Source organism: Trichoplusia ni, chromosome 14 (assembly GCF_003590095.1).
Source record: "Trichoplusia ni isolate ovarian cell line Hi5 chromosome 14, tn1, whole genome shotgun sequence".
In the NCBI taxonomy this organism is placed as follows: Eukaryota; Metazoa; Arthropoda; class Insecta; order Lepidoptera; family Noctuidae; genus Trichoplusia; species Trichoplusia ni.
Window position 1 is genome coordinate 2,504,440 of NC_039491.1, and position 21,894 is coordinate 2,526,333.

The 21,894-nt window shown below is 35.8% G+C and overlaps 1 protein-coding gene across 12 annotated transcripts in view; it reads right to left on the reverse strand.

The window, feature by feature from the left end:
- Positions 1-599: 599 nt before the first annotated feature.
- The window catches only part of LOC113500869, an 87,134-nt gene continuing 65,839 nt past the window's right edge, over positions 600-21,894 (reverse strand). For 11 of the 12 annotated variants that reach the window (XM_026881775.1, XM_026881777.1, XM_026881776.1 and 8 more), the window contains 6 exons: positions 9,675-9,849; positions 7,902-7,928; positions 5,618-5,749; positions 4,313-4,432; positions 3,762-3,817; positions 600-2,285 (listed from right to left, as the gene is read on the reverse strand). In XM_026881775.1, coding sequence (XP_026737576.1) covers positions 1,658-2,285; positions 3,762-3,817; positions 4,313-4,432; positions 5,618-5,749; positions 7,902-7,928; positions 9,675-9,849 — 1,138 coding nt within the window. In that variant the 3' untranslated portion in view covers positions 600-1,657. The remainder of the gene's footprint in view (positions 2,286-3,761; positions 3,818-4,312; positions 4,433-5,617; positions 5,750-7,901; positions 7,929-9,674; positions 9,850-21,894) is intronic. The other variant, XM_026881780.1, reaches the window with a different exon arrangement.

Sequence of the window (21,894 nt, forward strand, 5' to 3'; positions counted from 1 at the left end):
GTATTACTGTTTTAAAAGGGTTTCGGTCATGGCTAATACCAGCATAGATATTAATCCCTAGTATACTTCGTTTTAATGGTATTGTTTTTGTAAAGGCCCAAATATGGTACCCAGCGAGACCTTTCTTTTGTGGGCTTTATGAATGTGATTTCACATAATTGTAAGAATATTTTTTATTTATTTTATTTAATAATTTATGTACACACACAAATTATGTACAAGGGTACTGCTTATTTCTTAAGAAATTTCTGGCATTCAAAAATGCACCCTATGGTAGTACTATTATGGATGTTTTTTTTGTAACTGTTCTATGCGGGGTTTGAACCCGGTTACATTTAACTGTAACTATAATATTAGGTAATACTTTAGTTAGTAATTGTCGAGGGGTTTGTTGATCCATAATTTTTGTGCAGAATGCAAAATAGGTAATAAAGCACAGAAGAAAATTAAAATTATTTATTGAAACAACTTCAATTTTTTAAGTTAAATAAACTTTACTAAAGCTAGTGGGCTTAACTTACATAAGTAACGTAGGATAGCGCAATATAATTGATCGATATAAGTAGCCATAAGTACACAATAGAAATACATCTGTTACATTTGGGATATCTTCTAGGTATCAATATAGGATAATGTTAGGCTCTGCACAAGATTATGTTCCACTAATTTTAACATTAAATTACATTAACATTGATTTGACAAATGCTTTAAAATGACATCTGGATAGTTAAAATGCCTTATAAGCGAGTGATGTTTGTACCTATTTGATACCTACACAGCTCTGTCTAAATAACTTTACATAGCAAACAATAATTCGTAAAACATTCATAAATTTGTGTGGCGTACGATACACAAGTAATAAATACTTACTTAGTGATTATTTATAGGGAAGATATCATGTAGTAGGATTAAATTAAATATTGTAAGATCTTACAGCCACTCTTATCACATATTACAGCTTTAATTACTAGTTTGTCTACCATAGAAAATCTAAGATATTTTTATCGCCTGTATACAAATTTGTAAATTAAATCTACAAAATTATTTCCCGTTTAAGGTAGTCCACTAACTGTATAATACAGGAGGTCAAAGTTTGTTTGAAGAGTAAAAAGAAAATGCACAAAGCATCGGTTTACGAAATACTAAATTTCACGTCAAAGTAAGAAAAAATCAATTTTCATGTTTACACGGCATTAGATGAAAATATAACATCGATATAATTTGGCATCGTTCAACTAAAGTAGCTTACTTAATTAGCTTTACGATGAGTGGAAATAAATGCGAACAAGCGTAGCTGTAGCGACTCGCTGGGTGTGGTGACGTCACGGGGATGACGTCACCGTCGCACTCACACACCGCCACACTCCGGACAGACGTCGCACATTCAACAACAGATGAATTTAACTAATCAACAGTTACATGAAGCCTACAGCAGATACACTGACCGACCATGTCTGCCCAGAGGGCGCAGACAATGTTACATCGCGTCGGAAACTTTAAATGTATGGGAATGATATTTAGATATATTCGACAAGTAAGGTGACTTTGACTTGTTAAAACATTGGAGCGAAAATGTAACTTGCCTACAGCCTCAGCAATCGATTTCAAAAACAAATATCACAACATTGAGGAAACTGACTCATAAACAGAATTATTCTCATATAGCGCTCGCTTTGACATGTTTGGTAGAAATGAATTTTTGTTCGATGGACCGCCTCGGGATGCCGCTGACCTTCTTGGGCGAGACGTTGCAGTTGATGGAGGAGGGCAGCGACTTGTAGCCGCCGTCCGAGCTGTAGTCCGTGTCCGTGGACTGCCCCGTCAGGCTCGGGCTCACGCTCTCCTTGCTGCTGATGCGCCCGTTGTACAGGTCCCCGTAAGACGTGTGGTGCTTCATCAGCGGATTCTCTTCTATGACAGCACTCCTGTTGAGCGAACGCTCGGTGCTTGTGTACTGGTTCTGAAAGTTCTCTATAGAACGAGATCTGTTGGAGTACAACGCGCGACGATCAGTCTTGTCACCCACAGATGAATCTCTTTTAATATACCGCCGGGTGGTTTCACTGTTCGCGAGTGCCTGCAAGTACTTGGTTCCGACGCGGGAGTTGGTCTTCAGGTGCACGGGGTCAGTCCGCTTGTCTGTCACATTGTCATCTCCGTTGTGTCCGTTCACTTTCCTAACACCACACTGGCATTTGATCACAGTCCCGTTGGTAACAGGTCTCTTAGTCTTTTGTGCTTCACTGTAAGACGGCAGCTTCCTCACGCTAGCTTGTTCATTCCAACTGTAAAATGAGACGGATTTTTATATTTGGTATTTGAAACATGGAAGTATTGTTATATACATTTAAGGCACATGCCAGAATCTGGAAGTGAGACAGCGGGTTTTTTTATTTGACTATTTGCTACACCTAAACTACATGAATAAGTATTGGTATTTATGGAAAGGCACCTCGAGTGGAAGCTGTGCAAGTGTGTAAAACCTCACCTTTAAGTTCTGTCGGGCAGCGTGTAACACAGAGACATGTTTCTTAATCATAGTATATTACAAAATAACGCAAGTTGTTATATATAATGAAATAATGAGAGGAAAAACGCACACGACTACCTACAATCACACCTACAACACAAAAACTGTTACTAATGGTTTGGACCAAGCCTATTGATCGCCAAACCAGTACGTGCCAATAGTGCCGTGCTTCATAACCAACTCACTGACCCATGCTTAGTATAATACCAGCACCGTTAATCTCACAATCAAAAAAATCTTCTTTTATTGCGTTATTAAGTGACAAATTAAGCCTCCCAGTGAAACGCTTAGGCACATTACGTAGTTATATACAATTTGTTATGTTAGGCCTATTACCGCATCATATAGTAAAATCTTCATGCAAACTAGCGGCTTGCGTCACTTGATGTACTTGTAGCAATAGTCGTCGATGTCCCTATCAGAGACGAGGAACACGCCGTCCTCGTTGGTCTTGTACAACAGATGCAGTAAGCACAACACATTGACGGAACACAAGAGGCACACAGCGAGCAAGCAGTCGAGCCACGCTACCTGATCCGACGGACGAACCCTCCCACCACCCAAGTGGAAACTGCCGCATCCAATATCCAATATGATGGGAATTTTCAATGAAAATCCAATTCGGAATTTAAAGCAGCATGTGAGGAATTAGAAACAAAATGAACATTTTGAAGGACCTGATAATGATGTCAAATTATAGATGGTACACAGATGATTGGTCAGTTCTTCTTGCAATACTTACACTTAAATGAAATCAAATAAATATACCAGTGAAATATGGGGATAATGTTAAGGTGACTCTACACATGGATGTTGGTGCAAATGTCATTTTTTTAGTCATGTACTCTTTGAAAATGATGATCCATTTGGCATTGTTGAAATGCGATACCATGTCTTGACTTTTGTAGTAGGTATTCTGTACGAGGGATGAGCAACGGTCTTTGTACTGTGATATGTATGAGGGGATCATGGGTGGTATGTACATGAGGATGATATTTGAGTGCAGAGAATGTAAAATGGACTTTATTGTAGCGAAGATTAACCTAAAACAATAAATAAAATATTGAATAGATAGTGGAATAAATAAAAGGGTGAATATCAGTGGTACAAAAGGATATTAAAATGAATAATTTAATAGACAGTGGTGGAGTTGTATGAGATATACATAGAAGCAGATAGTGTTGCAATGTTTGTAACAAGTGTTCATTATATTTAGTTAGCATGTGGTTACCTCACTAATCCGGAATTGTCAGAACTCGTTAACGCCGAGCTCATCGGCGGCCGCAACTGAAATAAAACACACAAGAATTTGCTTTTTGTTTGAATTTGAGGTAACTTTCTTTTATGACATGTTATATTTCAAGTTTACTCATTTCGTTCTGCTAACTTTATTCTGCAAAATGTGGAATTTTATTCAGTTTACTTTCTATGTCGAATCGTGAAGAAAAAAAATCGCTTTTCTTATTTCATCGTCGTCATTTGTCGTCACTGCTTCAGTGATCAAGAACCAAAGTACCAGTGTAAATATCCGGAACAACCCCAGACCAGAAGAAAAACCAATAGGATCGAATCGACCGAAATGCCAAAACCCATAAGTCATAAAAAAAAACAGCCTTTGCTATGTAGCAGCTTTGAGCCCATCAAGCTTCTATTGTGCTTTCTTGTTTTTTATGTGATCTGGAGATTGAGCTAAGCCTTAACGTGTGCAATGGAATTAATCTCATTATGTGTGTTTACCTTGCTTATTTATTTATTTCTGTTGGTGTTTGTGTGTGTACGTACCCGGTCGGTCTGCGTGGCGACGTTGCAGGTGTCGTCCTGGCGCGGCTCGTGGCTCTCGGCCATACGCAACATCTGTTGCTGTAGCACGCGGACTAACCGGTCACGTTCCTCTAGTTGACTCTGAAAACGAACATTTTAGGTATATTTTTAGGAGTTCTTGATGAGTTGTTTTTTTTTAGTTTTAGTTTTAGCAGTGATTTCTGGAAATCTTTCTAGCATTACCTCTATGAAAGGGTGACAGCAATAGTCTTGCTTTAAGAAATGCTATTATTTATTGTAAGCCCAAACTATCCCACTGTAATCCAAACGGTTTTCCCCGGTCCTATTTCTTTCATTAACTTTTTTGAAGAGTTTTGATTAGATTTTTGATTGTAAGATTTGCTCTTAAAATAATTTCAAGCATTCAGAAAATAACATACTTCAACTTAAAAAGAAATGCTTGATTTTATATTTGGATGTCACGAATTATCGCGTGATTGAGACCAGATTAGATTAGACTTTCTCTTTAGTTGTGTTCTTTAGTATAGTATTGTTAAAGAACTGGTTGCTAAGGTGAAGATCGTTGTGGACCAGCACGCCCTAAGGACTTGACTTAAGTATACATTAAGAGGTAGTTAGCGCATCGCTTTACACATTGTTGTCGCCTTCTCACACTCAACTCCCACAGCTTTCGCCGTATGATAAATGACAGATCAGATAAATTCTTATCTGATGCTTCAAATTAATTGAAACTTATAAACGCTTTGACATTTGTGTTTTGTTTATGCTTTTTATCATATTGGATTTCAATCGCTTCATATTTTTATCCACACACTTTGTTTTTCTAACTAATTGGCTATAATTCTATCTAGATTATGACTATATTCGCTATCAACATTAAAAAAAAAACATTTCAAGTAATTCGCTCATATCGCTATCGTGAGATATTCCGTAAACAATCTTATATGTAGCACACATTTATTTAAGACGATAGGAAAGGTTTATTTATTGCATTTTTGTAGCATTCGTTCTGAAGAACATTTCTTTTCTTCTACAATAAAGACGAGTGAGATCTTTTCAGCATGCTTAAGTCGACTGCTGACAGACACACAACTCATCATGCGTCACTGTCTAAATGAAACAGGAGTTTTTAATAAATAGAGCTGAAATTGTGAGTCCCGTAACTTAAAAACTATGTAAGTATTTAAGGCATGATATTTCGATAGGCGCAAAAGCGCTTCTCTGAGATTCTGATGAATTTAGTTGGAGTTTTTCTATAGGTGAAGAGTTTTTACAGGTTCACCCTGTAGTAGTTCGTCTACTGACCTGCAGGTAGAGTATCTGGCGGCGCATCTCTGCGCAGGCGTCGGGGTGCAGCGGCGAGGCGGGGGGGCGGCGCCCGTTGCCGCGCGCGGGGCTTTCCGCGCACGCCGCCAGCAACGGGTCGAGAGTTTCGCTCTAAGATACATTATATTACTATTAATTAAACGTTACTTAAATGTTTGGAACCCGTCACCAGAATTTATGAAATTCAAACATTGCTTATTAAAACGGAATTTTATTTGAAACTACTTTAGTACAGACGTTAAAGCTTTTTTTTTTTACATATTATTGAAAAACCTTCACCAAATCTAAAAGAGAAAAGACGTTGTAACATTAAATAAACCCAAAAAGTTGCTGAAAATTGAATCGATGAAGATAACGAATATTTATTTACAGACAAGATAGACTCAAATATCATTTTTATCTAGTAACCTTTGTATATTTTACATAAATAAATCCACTCCTAATAACTAAATAAAAAACATACATTACACTAAAAACGACAATTAAAAATGTTGTGTTGTCACTTGTCACTCAGAAGTAATTATTAATTGGCTTCGATCTAACGATGAGAACAAGTTTATCTTTATCAATATTGTATAACATAATAGGTGTGTATATTAATTAAATATTTGAATAAAAAGTAGGTCAATTCACGTAATCATTTATCTTTATTAATATAACCATTTGAAAGGGCTTGGCTACGTATAAAATTATAGTTATGATAAAAACATCATTTTGTTGTTGAATGTAACACAACACTCATTTATCTAACCCAAGATTAATCCATTCAATTTATATACTATTTAAGTATATTAATAATATATATTCAATTCTTAAATATTATGTTGTATTGTATTTTTGTTTTGTTTTTATATGCATATTTAAAAATGTAATAAGTATGTTTATGTTTGAATAAAGGAAATATATTCAATGAATGTGTGTACGTACAACAATATTTTAGCTAAATATAGCAAATAAAATTATTGGCTCTTTTTATGACGTGCATTCAAATATTGGTTTCGAAGTTTTCGATACTTAATGATGATATGGAATATAGAAGGGTCTTGACTCTGGTTCAAATTAAGACATTTATAAAGAGACTAGCTGTTGCTCATTGCTTCGCCTGCCTAAATGTCAGATATAGCCGGACAAAAGTAGCGTGGAACACAGATCACAACCAGGTTACTAACAGGACGTTGAACATAAGTAACAGTTACTTCCATAAAAAAAATCAACGAAATTAGTCCATCTTTTTGAGCGTATATAATAAGCAATCATACCCACAAAGATAGATACAAACACAGGCAAGTTATAGCCGAAATGTACCTGTCATTAGTCATTCGTTTGTTTTGTTCACACAATCAATCGAGGTTATCTATTCTTATCTATCATAACTTATTCAGTACAATTTATGTCTAATCTTTAATAAACTACTTATATTTATGTACTCTTTTAAAAGTTGTGTGAGAAGACATAGAATTGAATGTAAAAGTGAAAACGAGGAAGACAATTAAGAGAAATATACAATAAAATTATGAAAATACTAAAACCAGACGTTAAGACAACTATAACTTTGTAATGAAAATATAATTTATTGCCAACAACATTAAAGAGACAGGTTCTTATATAAATCTCAGACATTCATTTTCATGAAGTCACAAACGACTAAACCATCGAGCAGTCTTTTGCGTCATTATCTCTTAACTCCAAGAATAAATAATTATTACAAGTGCAAATTTAAAGTAACAAATAAATAGAGGGTGTAATAATATAGAAGTATTTTAAATAGATAATAAGAAAACACAGCTATATGTAAAAATATATGTCTTGAAACATTACCTTGTTATAAGGAAGTTATCTTATTTCGCTTATGCGTGCTTCAACAGTTCACGTTGCAATAAAATTGAAGGATAATGCGTTTTGTTAGTTTAGTTTCAAAACAACACGAAACAGATGCAAATGTATGTTAAGTATCTAATAAGACGTGCATTTTGCGTTTAGTATAGTATTATGCAAATTTAGTGGCAGCTGGAAATATGAGGCAAGGCGTTGGACAAATATTAATGCAGTATAAAAGCAAAGTATTGCGGTTTATAATTCTCGATACAGCCACCAATAAATTTGATCAGGGGACCTACCACCAGGTTTCAAAGTAATGTTATTATGTTTGTAGAAGCCTGGCAGCGCAATACTCTAAGATAAACGTTGCTTTAAACATGGCGGTACGCCCCCAGTACTGTAAGTGCAGTGCAAAGATGCTTCATAGCGAAGGCGGGTTACTTACACTCATCGAATGATGCTCCTCCCCGGGCTGCGTGCGGCAAACAAGGCGATGCAACCAAATAAACATATACGTTACGACACGCCAAAACAAAAGTGCCAAATACAAGCAAACAAAATCGATTTAGTGGAAACCACTGCTCACTGAAAGGCAACACGATTTACACATCAAACAACAAAAGTGGAGTTTGTCAATGCAATGAATTGCCTCAGTGAGCATTGGCGAAAATAACATTGAAACAAAACACTAAAGATTTAAAACTACTGACACGAATAATGAAAATCTATAGGTTTGACTTTTGGAACAATTCTTGTCTACCAAGGATAGGTTCAGATACAAAAACAGCGTCTTTTATATTAAGTTCATTTGAATGCAACTGAGTCAATGTCAGATTTGTATCTAGAATAACACGAGTAGATATTAATCAGTGCAATGGAAAGCTAACTGTAGGTAACAGTCTGGGATGGGAAACACAGGTTATAACAAAAAGGGGTCGGCTAGTTCATGCTATCTATAAAACATCGAAAAATTATATAGAGCGACTACTAGCTAATGTTACTACATCAATAAAGGCTTCACTAATTATTCCAAACGCACATACATACATGCCATTTCGTTATGCTTAACCAAACTAGTAACGTGTAATTTGAAACTATATATTTACATTCGCGAAAGAGGGAAAATACTATTTAATCTAATTATGCTAATAATAACGTTGACATTAAATTGTAAACTTTACAGAGAGCTACGGAAACTACTTGATTTAATAACGATACACTTTCTGTATTGATTATCATAACGACCTAAATATTGAACATTGCAAGAAAGTAAAATCCATATTAATTGGTTTAATTGATTCAGTATATGGGAACAATGAATGTATATGGTACACCGCTGAGAAACACAAGCACAAATGGTTAGGATGCGTGTGCACTGACTCAGATAATTTAGATAGACACAGTTTCATTTAATATGGTGTACTTGCACGCACGCCTTGGAAACAGAAAATAACTATCATAATAATACCAGACACTATTATCTTATATAACAACTAAAGTTATTTGGAAAGCGAGGTTTTTAAGTAAAATAAAATATGGCGACTTCATATTGTGTCTTATTTGGTGTCCGTCAAAACGACCGGCTTTTTTGTATAAATGTAGAACGTAACTGTCTTTCATTATTGACTGAGTAAGTAGACAAGTTTGGTCATTTTCATATTTTAAAAATAACGATTTTGAAGACTGCGTGTTTAAAATGAAGACATGAATTTCAGCTGCAATTAGAAGTGAAGTAAAACGATTAAATTTTCATTAAGATACTGATACCTATTTTTAGTAGCAAAGTATTTGGCTCGAATGACTTCTTAGTATTGAGTTTTACTATTGACTTGTGCAACAAACATGAAAATGGCAATAATATTAAAACTACTGATTTCTACTCTAACTACTACTACTAGACGGTATTATACGCAAAATCTTCTCTTTACATATCCTGGGAATACTTTTCACTGAATTTGGTACATCTTTGACAGTCGTTACAGGTAGTCAGGAGCTTGAAAAGTCTGACTACCAGTCTAAACAAGGGGTATCGTGTTGCCCAGGTATACTGGGTTGAGGAGGTCAGATAGGCAGTCGCTCCTTGTCAATCACAGGTACTTAGCTGAATCCGGTTAGACTGGAAGCCGAGTTGGGAAAAGGCTAGGCCGATGATGACTTTTCACTGAAAAGGAATTTGGTAAATAGTCCTTTGTGTAATGGGTTCTATGTTATAACTGACCTCCTGTAAGACCCGCTTGAGCTGCAGAAGCAGCGTCTTGATGTCGACCACGTCTTGCAACAGCGAGGCGGGCGCGGGCGCCGGCGACGCACTGCCATCGCTGATCCCAGCATCTGATGGCGTCTGCGTCCTGGATCGCTGGAGAAGCCGCGCCGTGCGGACTGGCAGACTAGCCCTGAACGTATACATCTTCATTGTAGTACAAAATTAATAAAAGAAGCGAATATATACTGTAAGAAGACAAATTTCTTATTAACTTTAAGCATTGAACTGAATTAAAAAAGACATTAGTTGTTACTTATATGTATTTTTCAGTGAAAAGACAAAATGTGCGAGATGGTACAAATCTTATTTTACATTTCCTTGAATTGCATTTTAACGTATAGTAAAAGGGTATATGTAGTTTGCATTGATATTTACATTCAGTTTTCACTGGCACCAAGTGACTCTTTTCGAATATTGCCGATGTCACTTAGGTGGCAAAAACGCAGATTAAAACGTAGCGTTTAACTTTTCTTAATGATCTTGCGAGAGTTCTTATCGTATAGGGCACAAACGTTATCAATTTTCAAGTCAAAGTCAATAGTCCGAGGACAGATGTCTGCTATATTTCATTTCATCATTAATTGCACGTATATTATGCTCCATTAAAAATATAAAAGGGTAAGTAGATCACTTCTGATCTCAGATTCAGAAGTTGCCGATTTACGGAGCGATAGTAAATTAGGCTGTAACAAAAATTGTGGAAAACAAAGGGTATGGCGTGCTATGTCACCATTGACTGATTTTGTTTTATTACGTCTGCATTGTTTCCGAAACAATTATGGTAATAAAACGTAACAATGTGGCCTCTATATCTAGATAAAGGTATGATAACTCGACCTTAATACTTCCGGAAACTTGCAAGTATCATTCCCAAAATTAAATAGCGTATTGCTGATTCCATTAGAGTCATAACGATGGGCGTGAGCGACCAACCCACACAAATTAATTAGCTAAAATAGGACGACAAGTTACAATATAGGCGCACAGCCACCTGTTAGTATAACTTTCTAGATTATGGTAATTAATAAGAGTAACACTAATTGTGTTTATTATTCACTGTAGACTTCTATGAATGAAGCTTTTTATTTGGACTCTACCTTTGTAGAGACAGTATCTTTTAATTTGTTTTTTTGTCAGGATTTTTTGTTAATTCCGCGATTGCCGTTCATATGAAATTCTGGAAGTATGTAATCATATATAAATAAGCTTTAATGGAATAGGCGTGTAATTTTAACACTTATTCTGGTTATACGTGTAGGTAATAACAATCGATTAACGTTGCTAAAAAGGAAATCACATTTTGATGTTGTAAACTAATGAATATTCAATGATTTACAAAATCTGAAATTCATAGACACTTCTATGAATTTCAGACTCTCTATATATTTTCATTCGTATATGTAATATACGTTTAGATAATGTAGAGAAAAGAGGAGATGAAAATTAGCTAATGCAATAAAAACAAATCAACGTGTAGCAGTAAAATGATTGTGCAATACATTATTATAGACTCTAGTGGATAACACAATAAAATGACGTTGTTTCTATTGGGAAAGAAAACCAATAACGTCCGGTTACGAAATCGTTAACCAATAGAGCGAGCAATAATCAATAGGAAAGTAAATGTTAAAGAAAATAAATGCGATAAAATGGGATTAGAAGCGTACGAGAAAATTTTACGGTTTCACATAATCATATTATTCAGTTGCTACACTTGTTGGGTAGGTAAGAGCTATGTGTCATCATTTAGATTCGCAATAAAGTTCGCAATGATGTGGGCACAAACGAATAAGGATAATTTCAATTGTTTTGTTTATGAAAACAACAAACTGTAGCGCTTTGTGATCCTAACTCGTTGCCTCTCCATTGGCCTTGCGGTGTCGCTCGGCCGCGATGCTCACTTGGCCTTTGGATGCACGAAACTACATATTACTCACAGTCTACAATTCGTCTATACTTATTCCTATCGAAATAAGGAACTATCTATTGCAGTTTCTGAGTGAGTTTTTGTTTTGTACGTTCCGCTTTATCGCGTGTTAAACCATTTTTGTACATGGTTACTCACAAACCACTTGATACACTAAGATAACGCTCATGTTTTATTTAACTGATACGATATCGACTCGATTTTCAGTCGAATTATTATTAAAGATATGAAATTCGATTCAATTCTTACAAAAACAGATACCGTGTATTAATGTTTTTTGTAAAAACGATGAACTATAATGATGTATCACTTTCTATTTTGAATATAAAACGCACACTTGACACCGATTAATGGTCACTTAAAATTTGTTTTTTTTTTGTTTTTGCCACCTGTATTGCTTTGCCCTCTGGCTGCGCAGGCTGGGCGCGGGGCTGGCGGAGCGCGCGGCGGCGGGCTCAGCGACGTGCAGGTCGGTTTTCTGGCGACGCGCGCCCAGGTGGAGCGCGGGCCCGGCCGGCCCGGCGCTCGCAGACGTGGCCGAAACTGACCGCATGTCGCGCGGGAGACTTTCACAGCGCGCACGCACGCGGACAACTGAAGTTCGGCGGCGGCTCGCGCTATCGGCGCCGCCACCGCCGCTGACGCCGCACCAGCTCGCGCGGAAAAATCAGATCTCGTGGCGTCGACCCTATCCATTCATGCCGAACGGATCATAATCATCACGCAGTTTTCTTTTTGTTACACTCTATTTATATCCGTATACTGTTAAACCTACTAGTCTACGAACCGTGATAGCAATGACATTATTTCACTAAATGTTATACTCGTTTATCATAACATTCCTCGTAGCGGCAACATTTCGCGGGATATAATCGCGGGGCCACTGACATTTAGTTTGGCAACAGGGGCATGTCAAATGCGTCAGCGAGGTGTGTCGGAAAGGGAGAAGGCTGAACGAGCGCTTCTAATGTCTGAGCCGTCACACCGAGCGTCACGCTCACTGGTCGCGCACTGCCACCGCAAGCACTTTCTTTTGCACGTGACTATGTTTGTTTTGTGTCACACACACAGCGTTTTTGGCCGATCGTATCTCTGTGTCTGTATATCAGTTTTTATCACACAAATCGACAGTATTTTTCACTATACTAGTACGTAGCTGGCACACTACACTATTTCACACTTCATTTGGACGGAGGCTAATCGGAGGGTGCGTAATAATCGGGGATATTTTAGGTCACTGCCAATGTCTCGCCGAGTTTGTTTGTTTTGCACTGAGTCGCCGGTCTGGATGGCATCTGCTAGTGAGCGCGGCCCTACAGCGCATGCGTGCCGCCGTTCAATAATCACACTCGCTCAGCTGATATTATTCCTACTCCCTGCAGCCACGTTAAGGTGGATGAATACACGAGACTGGCTCTTCACGCCTGTGTCTGTTCCACCGTTGTAATGCAAACCATATAAATACCAAGTTACAGTTATTCATGAATGATACAATTATGACGGCACAATTCACGATGACGTAATTTTATGACAGAATCGTATGGCAGTTATTTGTATTACAAGACGTCCTGGCTCGCAATATCACATAATGGACATAATCTAAAGTATAATGAAGACTACGTCCATTGTTGCATTCTTAGGAAGTCTTAATATACCAGTATTGGAATTTAAACAAATAGTACAAACACCGTTATTTTTTGCGGTCTGTATATAATTGTACATGTAGGTATATAAAGTAGAATTACGGGGCGGTAAAGGAACCGAGCAGTCGTTTGTTTCGGTCACGGTTTAGGCTGGCGACGATGGCGGCCAAGCAAAACGCAATCGTATAAAACTACGGTAACCGGTAACCATGGCAACGAAAAAAAAATCACAGATATTCCGAAGCAAATTATGGTATTATTGCTACGCTACGTACAAATCATGCTTGGTACCCATAAAATATACTTATTGCTCTAGGTTTTTTAAATTACGGCTGCAACGTCAAAATTGCTTATTAATTCCATTATAATAAAACTGCAAACAAAAAACTAAATCTTCAATTTAATTAGCAAAAGAAAGCCTTTCAATTAATTCGAAAGAGCAGACATTTAGAAATTAGAATGATACAATTACTGCCTCCACTTGAACATAAGTAAGTAATACTGAATTATTTATGTTTCTTATGTGTATTTTAGGCACATAACGTATGCAAATATAAAACATTACATCTGAGGGGTGTATGTAACGAAAAGAGTGATCATGCGTAGCTTGCGTTTGTACGAGCTACAGACTACAGACACACCTTACTAGCAAAGAAAACATGCAAATATCACTCTTATTCCTTCGCTATAAGGGTTGTATTATTGTCAATTTGAGTGGAATAATGTGCAGTTGGTTGTAGCTTAGGGGAACGCCCGCATAACAGTTAAGACATGTTCCACTAATTATTAGTTTCATTATAATGCTGGCAGCTAACAAGAATGCGTGCTTTGCGATAGAATGTTAAATATGTTTCCTGTTTCCCATTTTGAAGAAAATTAATATATTATTCATCTAATTGTTTGTCCAGGGCAACAGTATACGAAAATTTATTTACAGTCCCAGGGAGGTAATATCGCCACATAAAACATGGATTTTATCCAAAACTGTTACTTATAAAAAAGTGCCACCTAAGTAAGTAAATTTAAGTATATTAAATTATTCTTAACTGTACAAAATATTCGCAAAAAGATATTAATTTATTTCTTTTACCAGAGATAAAATAACACACTCGCAAATATTTATTTATTTTGTTTTAAAGAGGGCTTACAGCTTCGTATCGTTCGAGAATTTGCCAGTTTAGTTGTAGCAATTAATCGAACTGGCACATTTTGCTATTACACCTTTATTATAACCTGTTACCACGCCCAGTTTACTCTAGACTACTATAAATCATTACAGCTGAGTAGGTCGGACTTCAAGTTAATATAGTCAAATGTAATGACGATTTATGATGGTAACATTTACTAGCAGTGCAAGACTTTCAGTAGATACCTAATAAGTTTTAGATATAGCTACATAATATTGAACATCATTTTGCACTTAGCAATATGATTTATACTGCGATAACGTTGTTCAAATGTTATGTACTTCCTATACAAGTAAAATAGTATTATTGTTGTGAAAGTAAGAAGGAACACAATAGCGAAAGACGATTCATTTCCAAATATTCAATTTTATCTACTCAGGTATGTAAATGAGAATTGATGACCACATCAAAGTTTTTTCAGGCTCATTAAATATTTTATAAAAGATTTGTTTAAAAACATTCCATCATAGATATAATATTTATAGTGAAATCGTAGAGTTAACGAATAGCAATTACGCACGACCACCGTTTACACAATTAGACTCCGCTGCCCCGGTGCCATTTACGCTTGCTAATAACCAACTTCAGTGGTCCAGATATGAAAATACATGAAATATTATACACAGTGACAGATTAAAGATTTTAGCAAATATCTTTACTAAATTGCTGGCTGGTTTAAAGCAGACCGAGGTCTGAAACGTACCTTAGGAGAGGTCTGAGGTCTGAGGAAGGAGTACTTCAAAGGACTGATGATGAAGATGACGGTAGATGTGTAGAGTAAACACAACACAATAGAGCATGGATAGCCGAGTGGTCATTATGCCAAAATCCAATATGCAGGATCCTCGTGTAGAATAAGCATTTGCGTGATCTGCTTGTTCTGAACTTAGGTATTTTGTGCATATGACTTGAATATTTGCATCCCCTAGGGCAGAAGGATTTTTACAAAAAAACAACATTTAGGAACTTGAAATGTTTTATTACGTATAGTTATAGGTAAGCTTTTAAATTTTCAGTTTTGACTGCAGTTTTCTAGGCTAGCAAGAGAAGCAAGGCCAAAAACATAAGAAATTCATAATGCTACCTACTGAACTAACCTCTATAAATACTAAATAGGTCGCAAAGAAACCCGCAGTTGAAAGCTTATTATTTACAAAGTATGCATAACTGTAAAATATTGCAATTATGCAACTAACAAAGAATGTGCATTAAACAAAAATAACGTTGAACAAAGATATTCTAAAACTGTTTCAAACATTTTAAGGATTTCTGGTGAATACGTATTTAAAATGCTATATGTTAAATTACAGCATATTTTAAGCAACGTGAAAATATATTGACTGGCTTAGTTAACTATAAATACGGTATTACGAGTACTAGTAAATACTCACGTCATCTAAAAGCAAACTTTATATTTTGTAATACATCGATAAGGTAACGTAATAGTAAACGTAATAATGCCATTGTTTTACTTTTATGTTTTCTCAATATGAAATATCATATTATTACGCCGGGGAATAGAGATTGCGTGCACGATTGCACACAATATCGCTAGTACGCATGGCACTATTATAGATAGGCCATGACAGAAATTCACTACAGAACCTTCTTACATCTTTTTAAGTATCAAATGTAGGTTGTAAAAGAGAAAAGCCGCTCTATAAAATGTAAAGGTCTCTACATCTCTCTTCCTCATTACCAACAATTTTGCGTGAGTCGTTAGAAGAATCGGTCGGCTTCAGGGAGACATACAATATGCTCAGAATCTGACAGTTGCGATCGTGACAAGAACGCAAACAATCTAGTAACCTAGATATATATCATAGTATCATATTCTATCGCTCTACATTCATTCAAACCTTGAAATAATTGCTTATGTAATATCAATTTACGTTTATACTGCAAATAGTGCCTTCCTTATTCAATGTATATTTCTCAGGTACTTTATTACACTAAATGAAGTCGTACCTTTAAATTAGGAGGTTAATTAATAACGTAGTGTGGAGTAGGTGTTTGTACGTGGCCTCGGAGTGACCACAAGCGGAGCATTTGTTTCAAATAATGATATGATAGTACACGCGTTCTTTCTCACAGGCCTACTCCGGTTACCGTGGTTTGCTTTGTTGATTGATACAATGCAGGATTTTGTGGTGATATTTGTTACATTACGAGGCTATATTATTGTGATTCAAGACAATATGATTGTTAAATATTAATTTAATCTAAATCTATTCTTTACTACAGTCGTATGCAACTCGGCTCTGTCGCTTTACCTATAAGTAATTTAATAAAAAATACCTACATGTCGTTAGATACATCAATATTAGTTTTTCATACCATTATTGCCATGTCATCTTTTGACTAACTAAGTTGAAATCTATCATTTAAGAACAACGAGTTTTTTTTATGCAAACTATAAAAAAACTCAAACTATTTGATAACTTTAAGTTGTTAGAGATAATATCAATGCAGTACCTACCATTTTTTGCACCGAAATCGTGAGTCAGTATTACAGAGACCCGGAAGTATGTTTTGATAGGCTAAGCGATACATAATAATCGCTTATTTCAGAGTTTGGACTACAACAATAAATCGCGATCAACAATTTCAACGTTACGAATTCCATAATCGACCATAACGGTTGCATTTGCTGTGTGCTCACTGCTCTGTTACAAAAAGGGGGTCTGTGTGTTTTCTGCAATAACGTATGGCCGATCATTTTATTATACATAATATTAATGCCTATAGCAAAACATTGACTTTCACAAGATTCGAAGTCGGTACTTATTAAAAAAAAGCGACACCCTTAGTGAGGAACTTAGGTAATCCTTGAGTTGCGGGGATTTTACCAAGAATCAAAGGATGTGCAAAAAGACGCCCAGACCGAGAACAAATATTCGTGGATCCAACAAATATTTGTCCTAAGCAGGGATCGAAACAGCGACACGTCGCTTATAAATAGTTTGCCGTGGTGACCTCAACCACTTGGCTATCAGTATAGTCGAATATTGCATGCTTATAACAAGTAGCTATAATTGAATATGGAGGCTCATTTATCGTTATTAAGTAACCATATAGAATCTTCACAATAAAAATTGTATAACTTCATATGGCATCAACCTTATTTTCACATCGCCCATTTCCGAAAGCTTGAAAGTTCCAAGGCACATAAGAAATCAATGTGAATACGTGACGTTATCCTTCGGACTATAAAGAGTCTAGATTCATGTTGCTGTCTAGAATAAGACAGTTAAACAATCTAGTTGGTCGTAATAAACATAACAGTAATAATTCACAGAGAGGAACGCCTTTATCTAATAAAACTGTCAATCAATCAATTGAAGCGTCATATACGGTATTAAAACAAGATTCTTTGCTATATCTATCAACGTATACCTATTATTATATAATAATACCTATTGGCTATTACCTATGGTCATTACGTGGCACATTAAAGGCACCGACCAACCTCCGGTCGTTAACTTTCGAACTTTTGTTCATAATTACTCGTCAACAGTGAAAAATGATTTTATACCTTCTATAGATTTCTACACCTTGAAGAAGTATGGAACGCGCAGTATTCAAATAATTGTTTTTCGAATCTCTCTCCACACTAGTTTATGACAGTTGACGTCATACGACTAAAGCTGACAGTTGGCACTTTAATGCTTCAAATGATATTTGTCCAAAAATTTCAAGTTCAAATGCAAGCAAAGATCTATAAAAATGCAAACTTTAAGATTAATCTTACGCTAGTTTAAATTGCCTTAACGAACTTAATCGCTTGAAAGAGTCCATGACACCATTAAAGTTATCGATTTTGATCAAAACAGCACCATAAAAGTATTGTTATTAGTTTTAACAATTTAGTGGGCGTTAAATGGCTCAGCCACCAAAACTATAACCCACGACAGAACCTTGATACAAAACGGTTCTTGAGTTTTATTTAAAATTGTTACAATCTCTTATTAATTGGAAATTGGTTTCATTCGTAAATCAACGATTAGAGCATAGTTTTTTTTTCGTTGACGATGTTAACTAAACGGCGTAAAATATAATAAACAAAGAAACGAGAAGGAGCAATAGTTTTCAATAATGCTCCGTATGTTTTATTGGCGAAAATGATATTTCGTACTTTAAAAACAACATCTTCCTGGATTTAGATTGGACCAATGTTTATGAAATATTTTGAAATAAAAATAATTTTAAATCAAATTACTATTTTCTTTTATCTGAAGTCAAGTTGATGGTAACCAAAACAGGTTAAGTAGGAAATTAATAACGACTCTAGGCCACATATTCAGACACTTGATACGGGAATGGGAATCGAGCATAGAAACCTAGATGAGCGAGTTTCTCGACAAGTGCAGTGCTCTTGACCGGTTTTAAGTGTTAGTGTCATTATGTGAGATGATGTCATTTAATTCGAAAGTAGGTTCCGAGATAGTTACTATACCGCTACTCACAAAGAAAATTATGCTTCGGAAGGTAAATACCACGTTTGTAATGTCTAGAGTTGGTGGAATTTGAATAGGGTATCTGACTAAGGCCCGATTTTTCGATCGTCAGATAACTTTTATCTGAGGAATAAATAAGGCCGTTTGACATATTTTCTATACAAAAGCTGTCAAAACGCCAAACATATTCGTCGAATAAAAATTAACTGGCGATTGAAAAACCGACCCTAAATCTAATAATAAAAATCTGTATAGTCTATCAGATTGATTTCCAAAAAATATTAAATACCTACGTATTTTGCATTTTATCACAAAGTTAAAAAGTATAAAAAGCACTTAAGTTTGGTAGTGGGGGCTAAAAAGATCCATCCAATCCAATATGTTTTGGAAATCTGCATGACGAACTAAACCGCTTTTTTGTGAAAAATACTACTGCTTGGAACATTAAGTATGGGGTTTAAAGTTACCAATTCCGAATTTTTCCACCGCCACCTTTAACTATCTACATAGGCTGGAAATTATGTTAATTATTGAGTACTAACGACCCTACCCTTACCTACTCGCATGTTTAAACTTAAAAGGATACCAGCTTCAGTTAATATAGAACATTCGTCAAGGGGCAAAAAAGGTTAACTAATTCCTATGATACTTTTATTAAATGCCAACACTTAACACAACACGCGACCTAAATAATTTCACGTTATTTTAGTACAACATGAAACTCACTCTTATTTATTAGCATTACATAAGTTTCTCACACCATAATAACGGGTAATTATTGGCCTATTCAACTGTTTAATGACTTTATGTAATATTCCGACTTGTGACTAAGTTAAAAACTTCAAAGCGTTGAAAGTCAACCTTTTTTTTGGTGCAATCAATTTCGGTATTTTTTTTCCTGTTGTAACATCAACCAATAGGTATTCGTAACAACAGAGGTTGTATTTCAAGCTTACTGTCAAGAAATAAAGCTTCTGTCAATATCCAAGTGTTGCTATTGATATGCGACCAACTGTATTTAGATGTTTCCATACGTACAGGGACCCAATTCTGATATTCACAACGGCCGATAACTGAATGAAATTTGGCTTAAAATGTCAATTTTCGTATTCTCTTAAGCATTTTTCTACACAATAATTGGAAATTCAGTGCAGGACGGTATACTCAAGGTCAATACAATTAACTACCAATTATTGTATTGGCAAAATGCACAAGAGAACAGGAATAATTTTGAATTTAATCCAATTGCCATTCATTCATCGGCCATTGTAAAATAGCAGAATCGGGGCCCAGGAATGTAGTTAGAATACCTGTAATTCAATTTAAATAATTTACACGGTTGTGAAGCAACAGTTAGCTGAATAAAATAACTATTTATTGCAGCCGTTCGTTACTCTCAGTCTGTTTTGCAAAATAACAAATTGCCTAGCCTAAAAAACTGCTTATAATAGTCTATGCTAATTTAAATACGAGTCAACGACACGATTTATAATACAGTATTGTATCCTCCTTGCATAACTGTTTTCACTTATCTGCAATTGTTTAAGGAAACGAAATGCAAGCAATATCGTACGGTAGAAAGTTGTCCTCTTTTAAAAACAATATAAAAGTTTTTATTGGTATTTTTATGATCAATTATTATTAACAATTACGATAATTATGTTCTTAGCAAGATTATCTCTGGTGATTATGTTTATTTCCTTATGGTTAGGGGTCGACGTACCTTTGTGCTTGGCCGTTGAGCATGGTGACCACTTGGGCCACTATGCCTTTGACTGGAGCCTCCTTCTCCAACATCACGACTGGTTTTTCCATCGTCATCACTACACAGGTTTTATTCACTTTTGTCACTATGCACTTCTGTCTCTTTTCGTGTTTATTTGTTATATTTTGGATTTATTCTGCTTGTCGAAGTATAAGAGCCCCTAAAGTAGGAATCAGTTATTCATTTACTTATGAATTATTTACGTTTCATTGTGACTTCAGAGAACTGAATGAATATTTCACTGGATCCGTTACTACCCAATCCTAGTCCATGTAACGAATACTACAAACGCTCGAAGGCTTAGCGTCTTGAGCAAAGGTGTCAATAAACGTTAACAAGATTAGTTCCACTACACCGTACACATGTATAATTAATTTGCAATCAGGGACAATTGGGTTACTAAAAAGCAAATGCGGACATGATACCGGTCTCAATTAAAATATAAAAGTCAAATAGGTACAGGTGTTGCAGGTGGGTTCATTATGTACACCGTTACCGGTCAATGTTACACGTCACTAACACATGTCTTCGTGCACGAATAGTGTTTTATTAACTACCCACGTAAGCATTTTGCAAATATTTACGTAACGTAGATGGTACTAAACGCGACTAAAAAGTTTTGACAGTCAGCTGAAATTGTTTTTGTTGGTTACAAAACAGTTTCAGAGTTAATTAGTTCCAAAGAGATCCTTTCATAATGTTTGTGTTTTTACCTATTTTCTGTAGATGTCTCTGGTCGGATAGGTCTTTGATTTGCGTAAAGAAGCGATTGCTTAAAATCAATGGGTATTTCATTGCTAACGAAAGTCGGCCTTGCGAGTATTATTGGTTTTAAAACTTTTAACGACCTTAAACCGAGATATTTACACTTTTGCAGTTGTGTACGCATAAGGTTGTTATTGTTAATTGATTGTTTATAACTGTTGTTGTTAGTCATCCTAGTTTATGAACGTGCGTAGATTGAGAGTCTCTTAAAACAAAGTGGTTATTTAAAACACATTTTAGACTACATTTTAATCTAAGCACCTAGCATGTCTATAAAAATGAGATTATTTATTCTGCTATCACAGGCCCACGTTCAAGGAATAATTCTGCCGGTCTTAATTTTTTGTCACTTGTGGGTAGATGAACTTAAAGACAAAGGTCACTATGAAAGTTTCATATCTAATGGCCCGTAAATAATATCATTTAGGTCC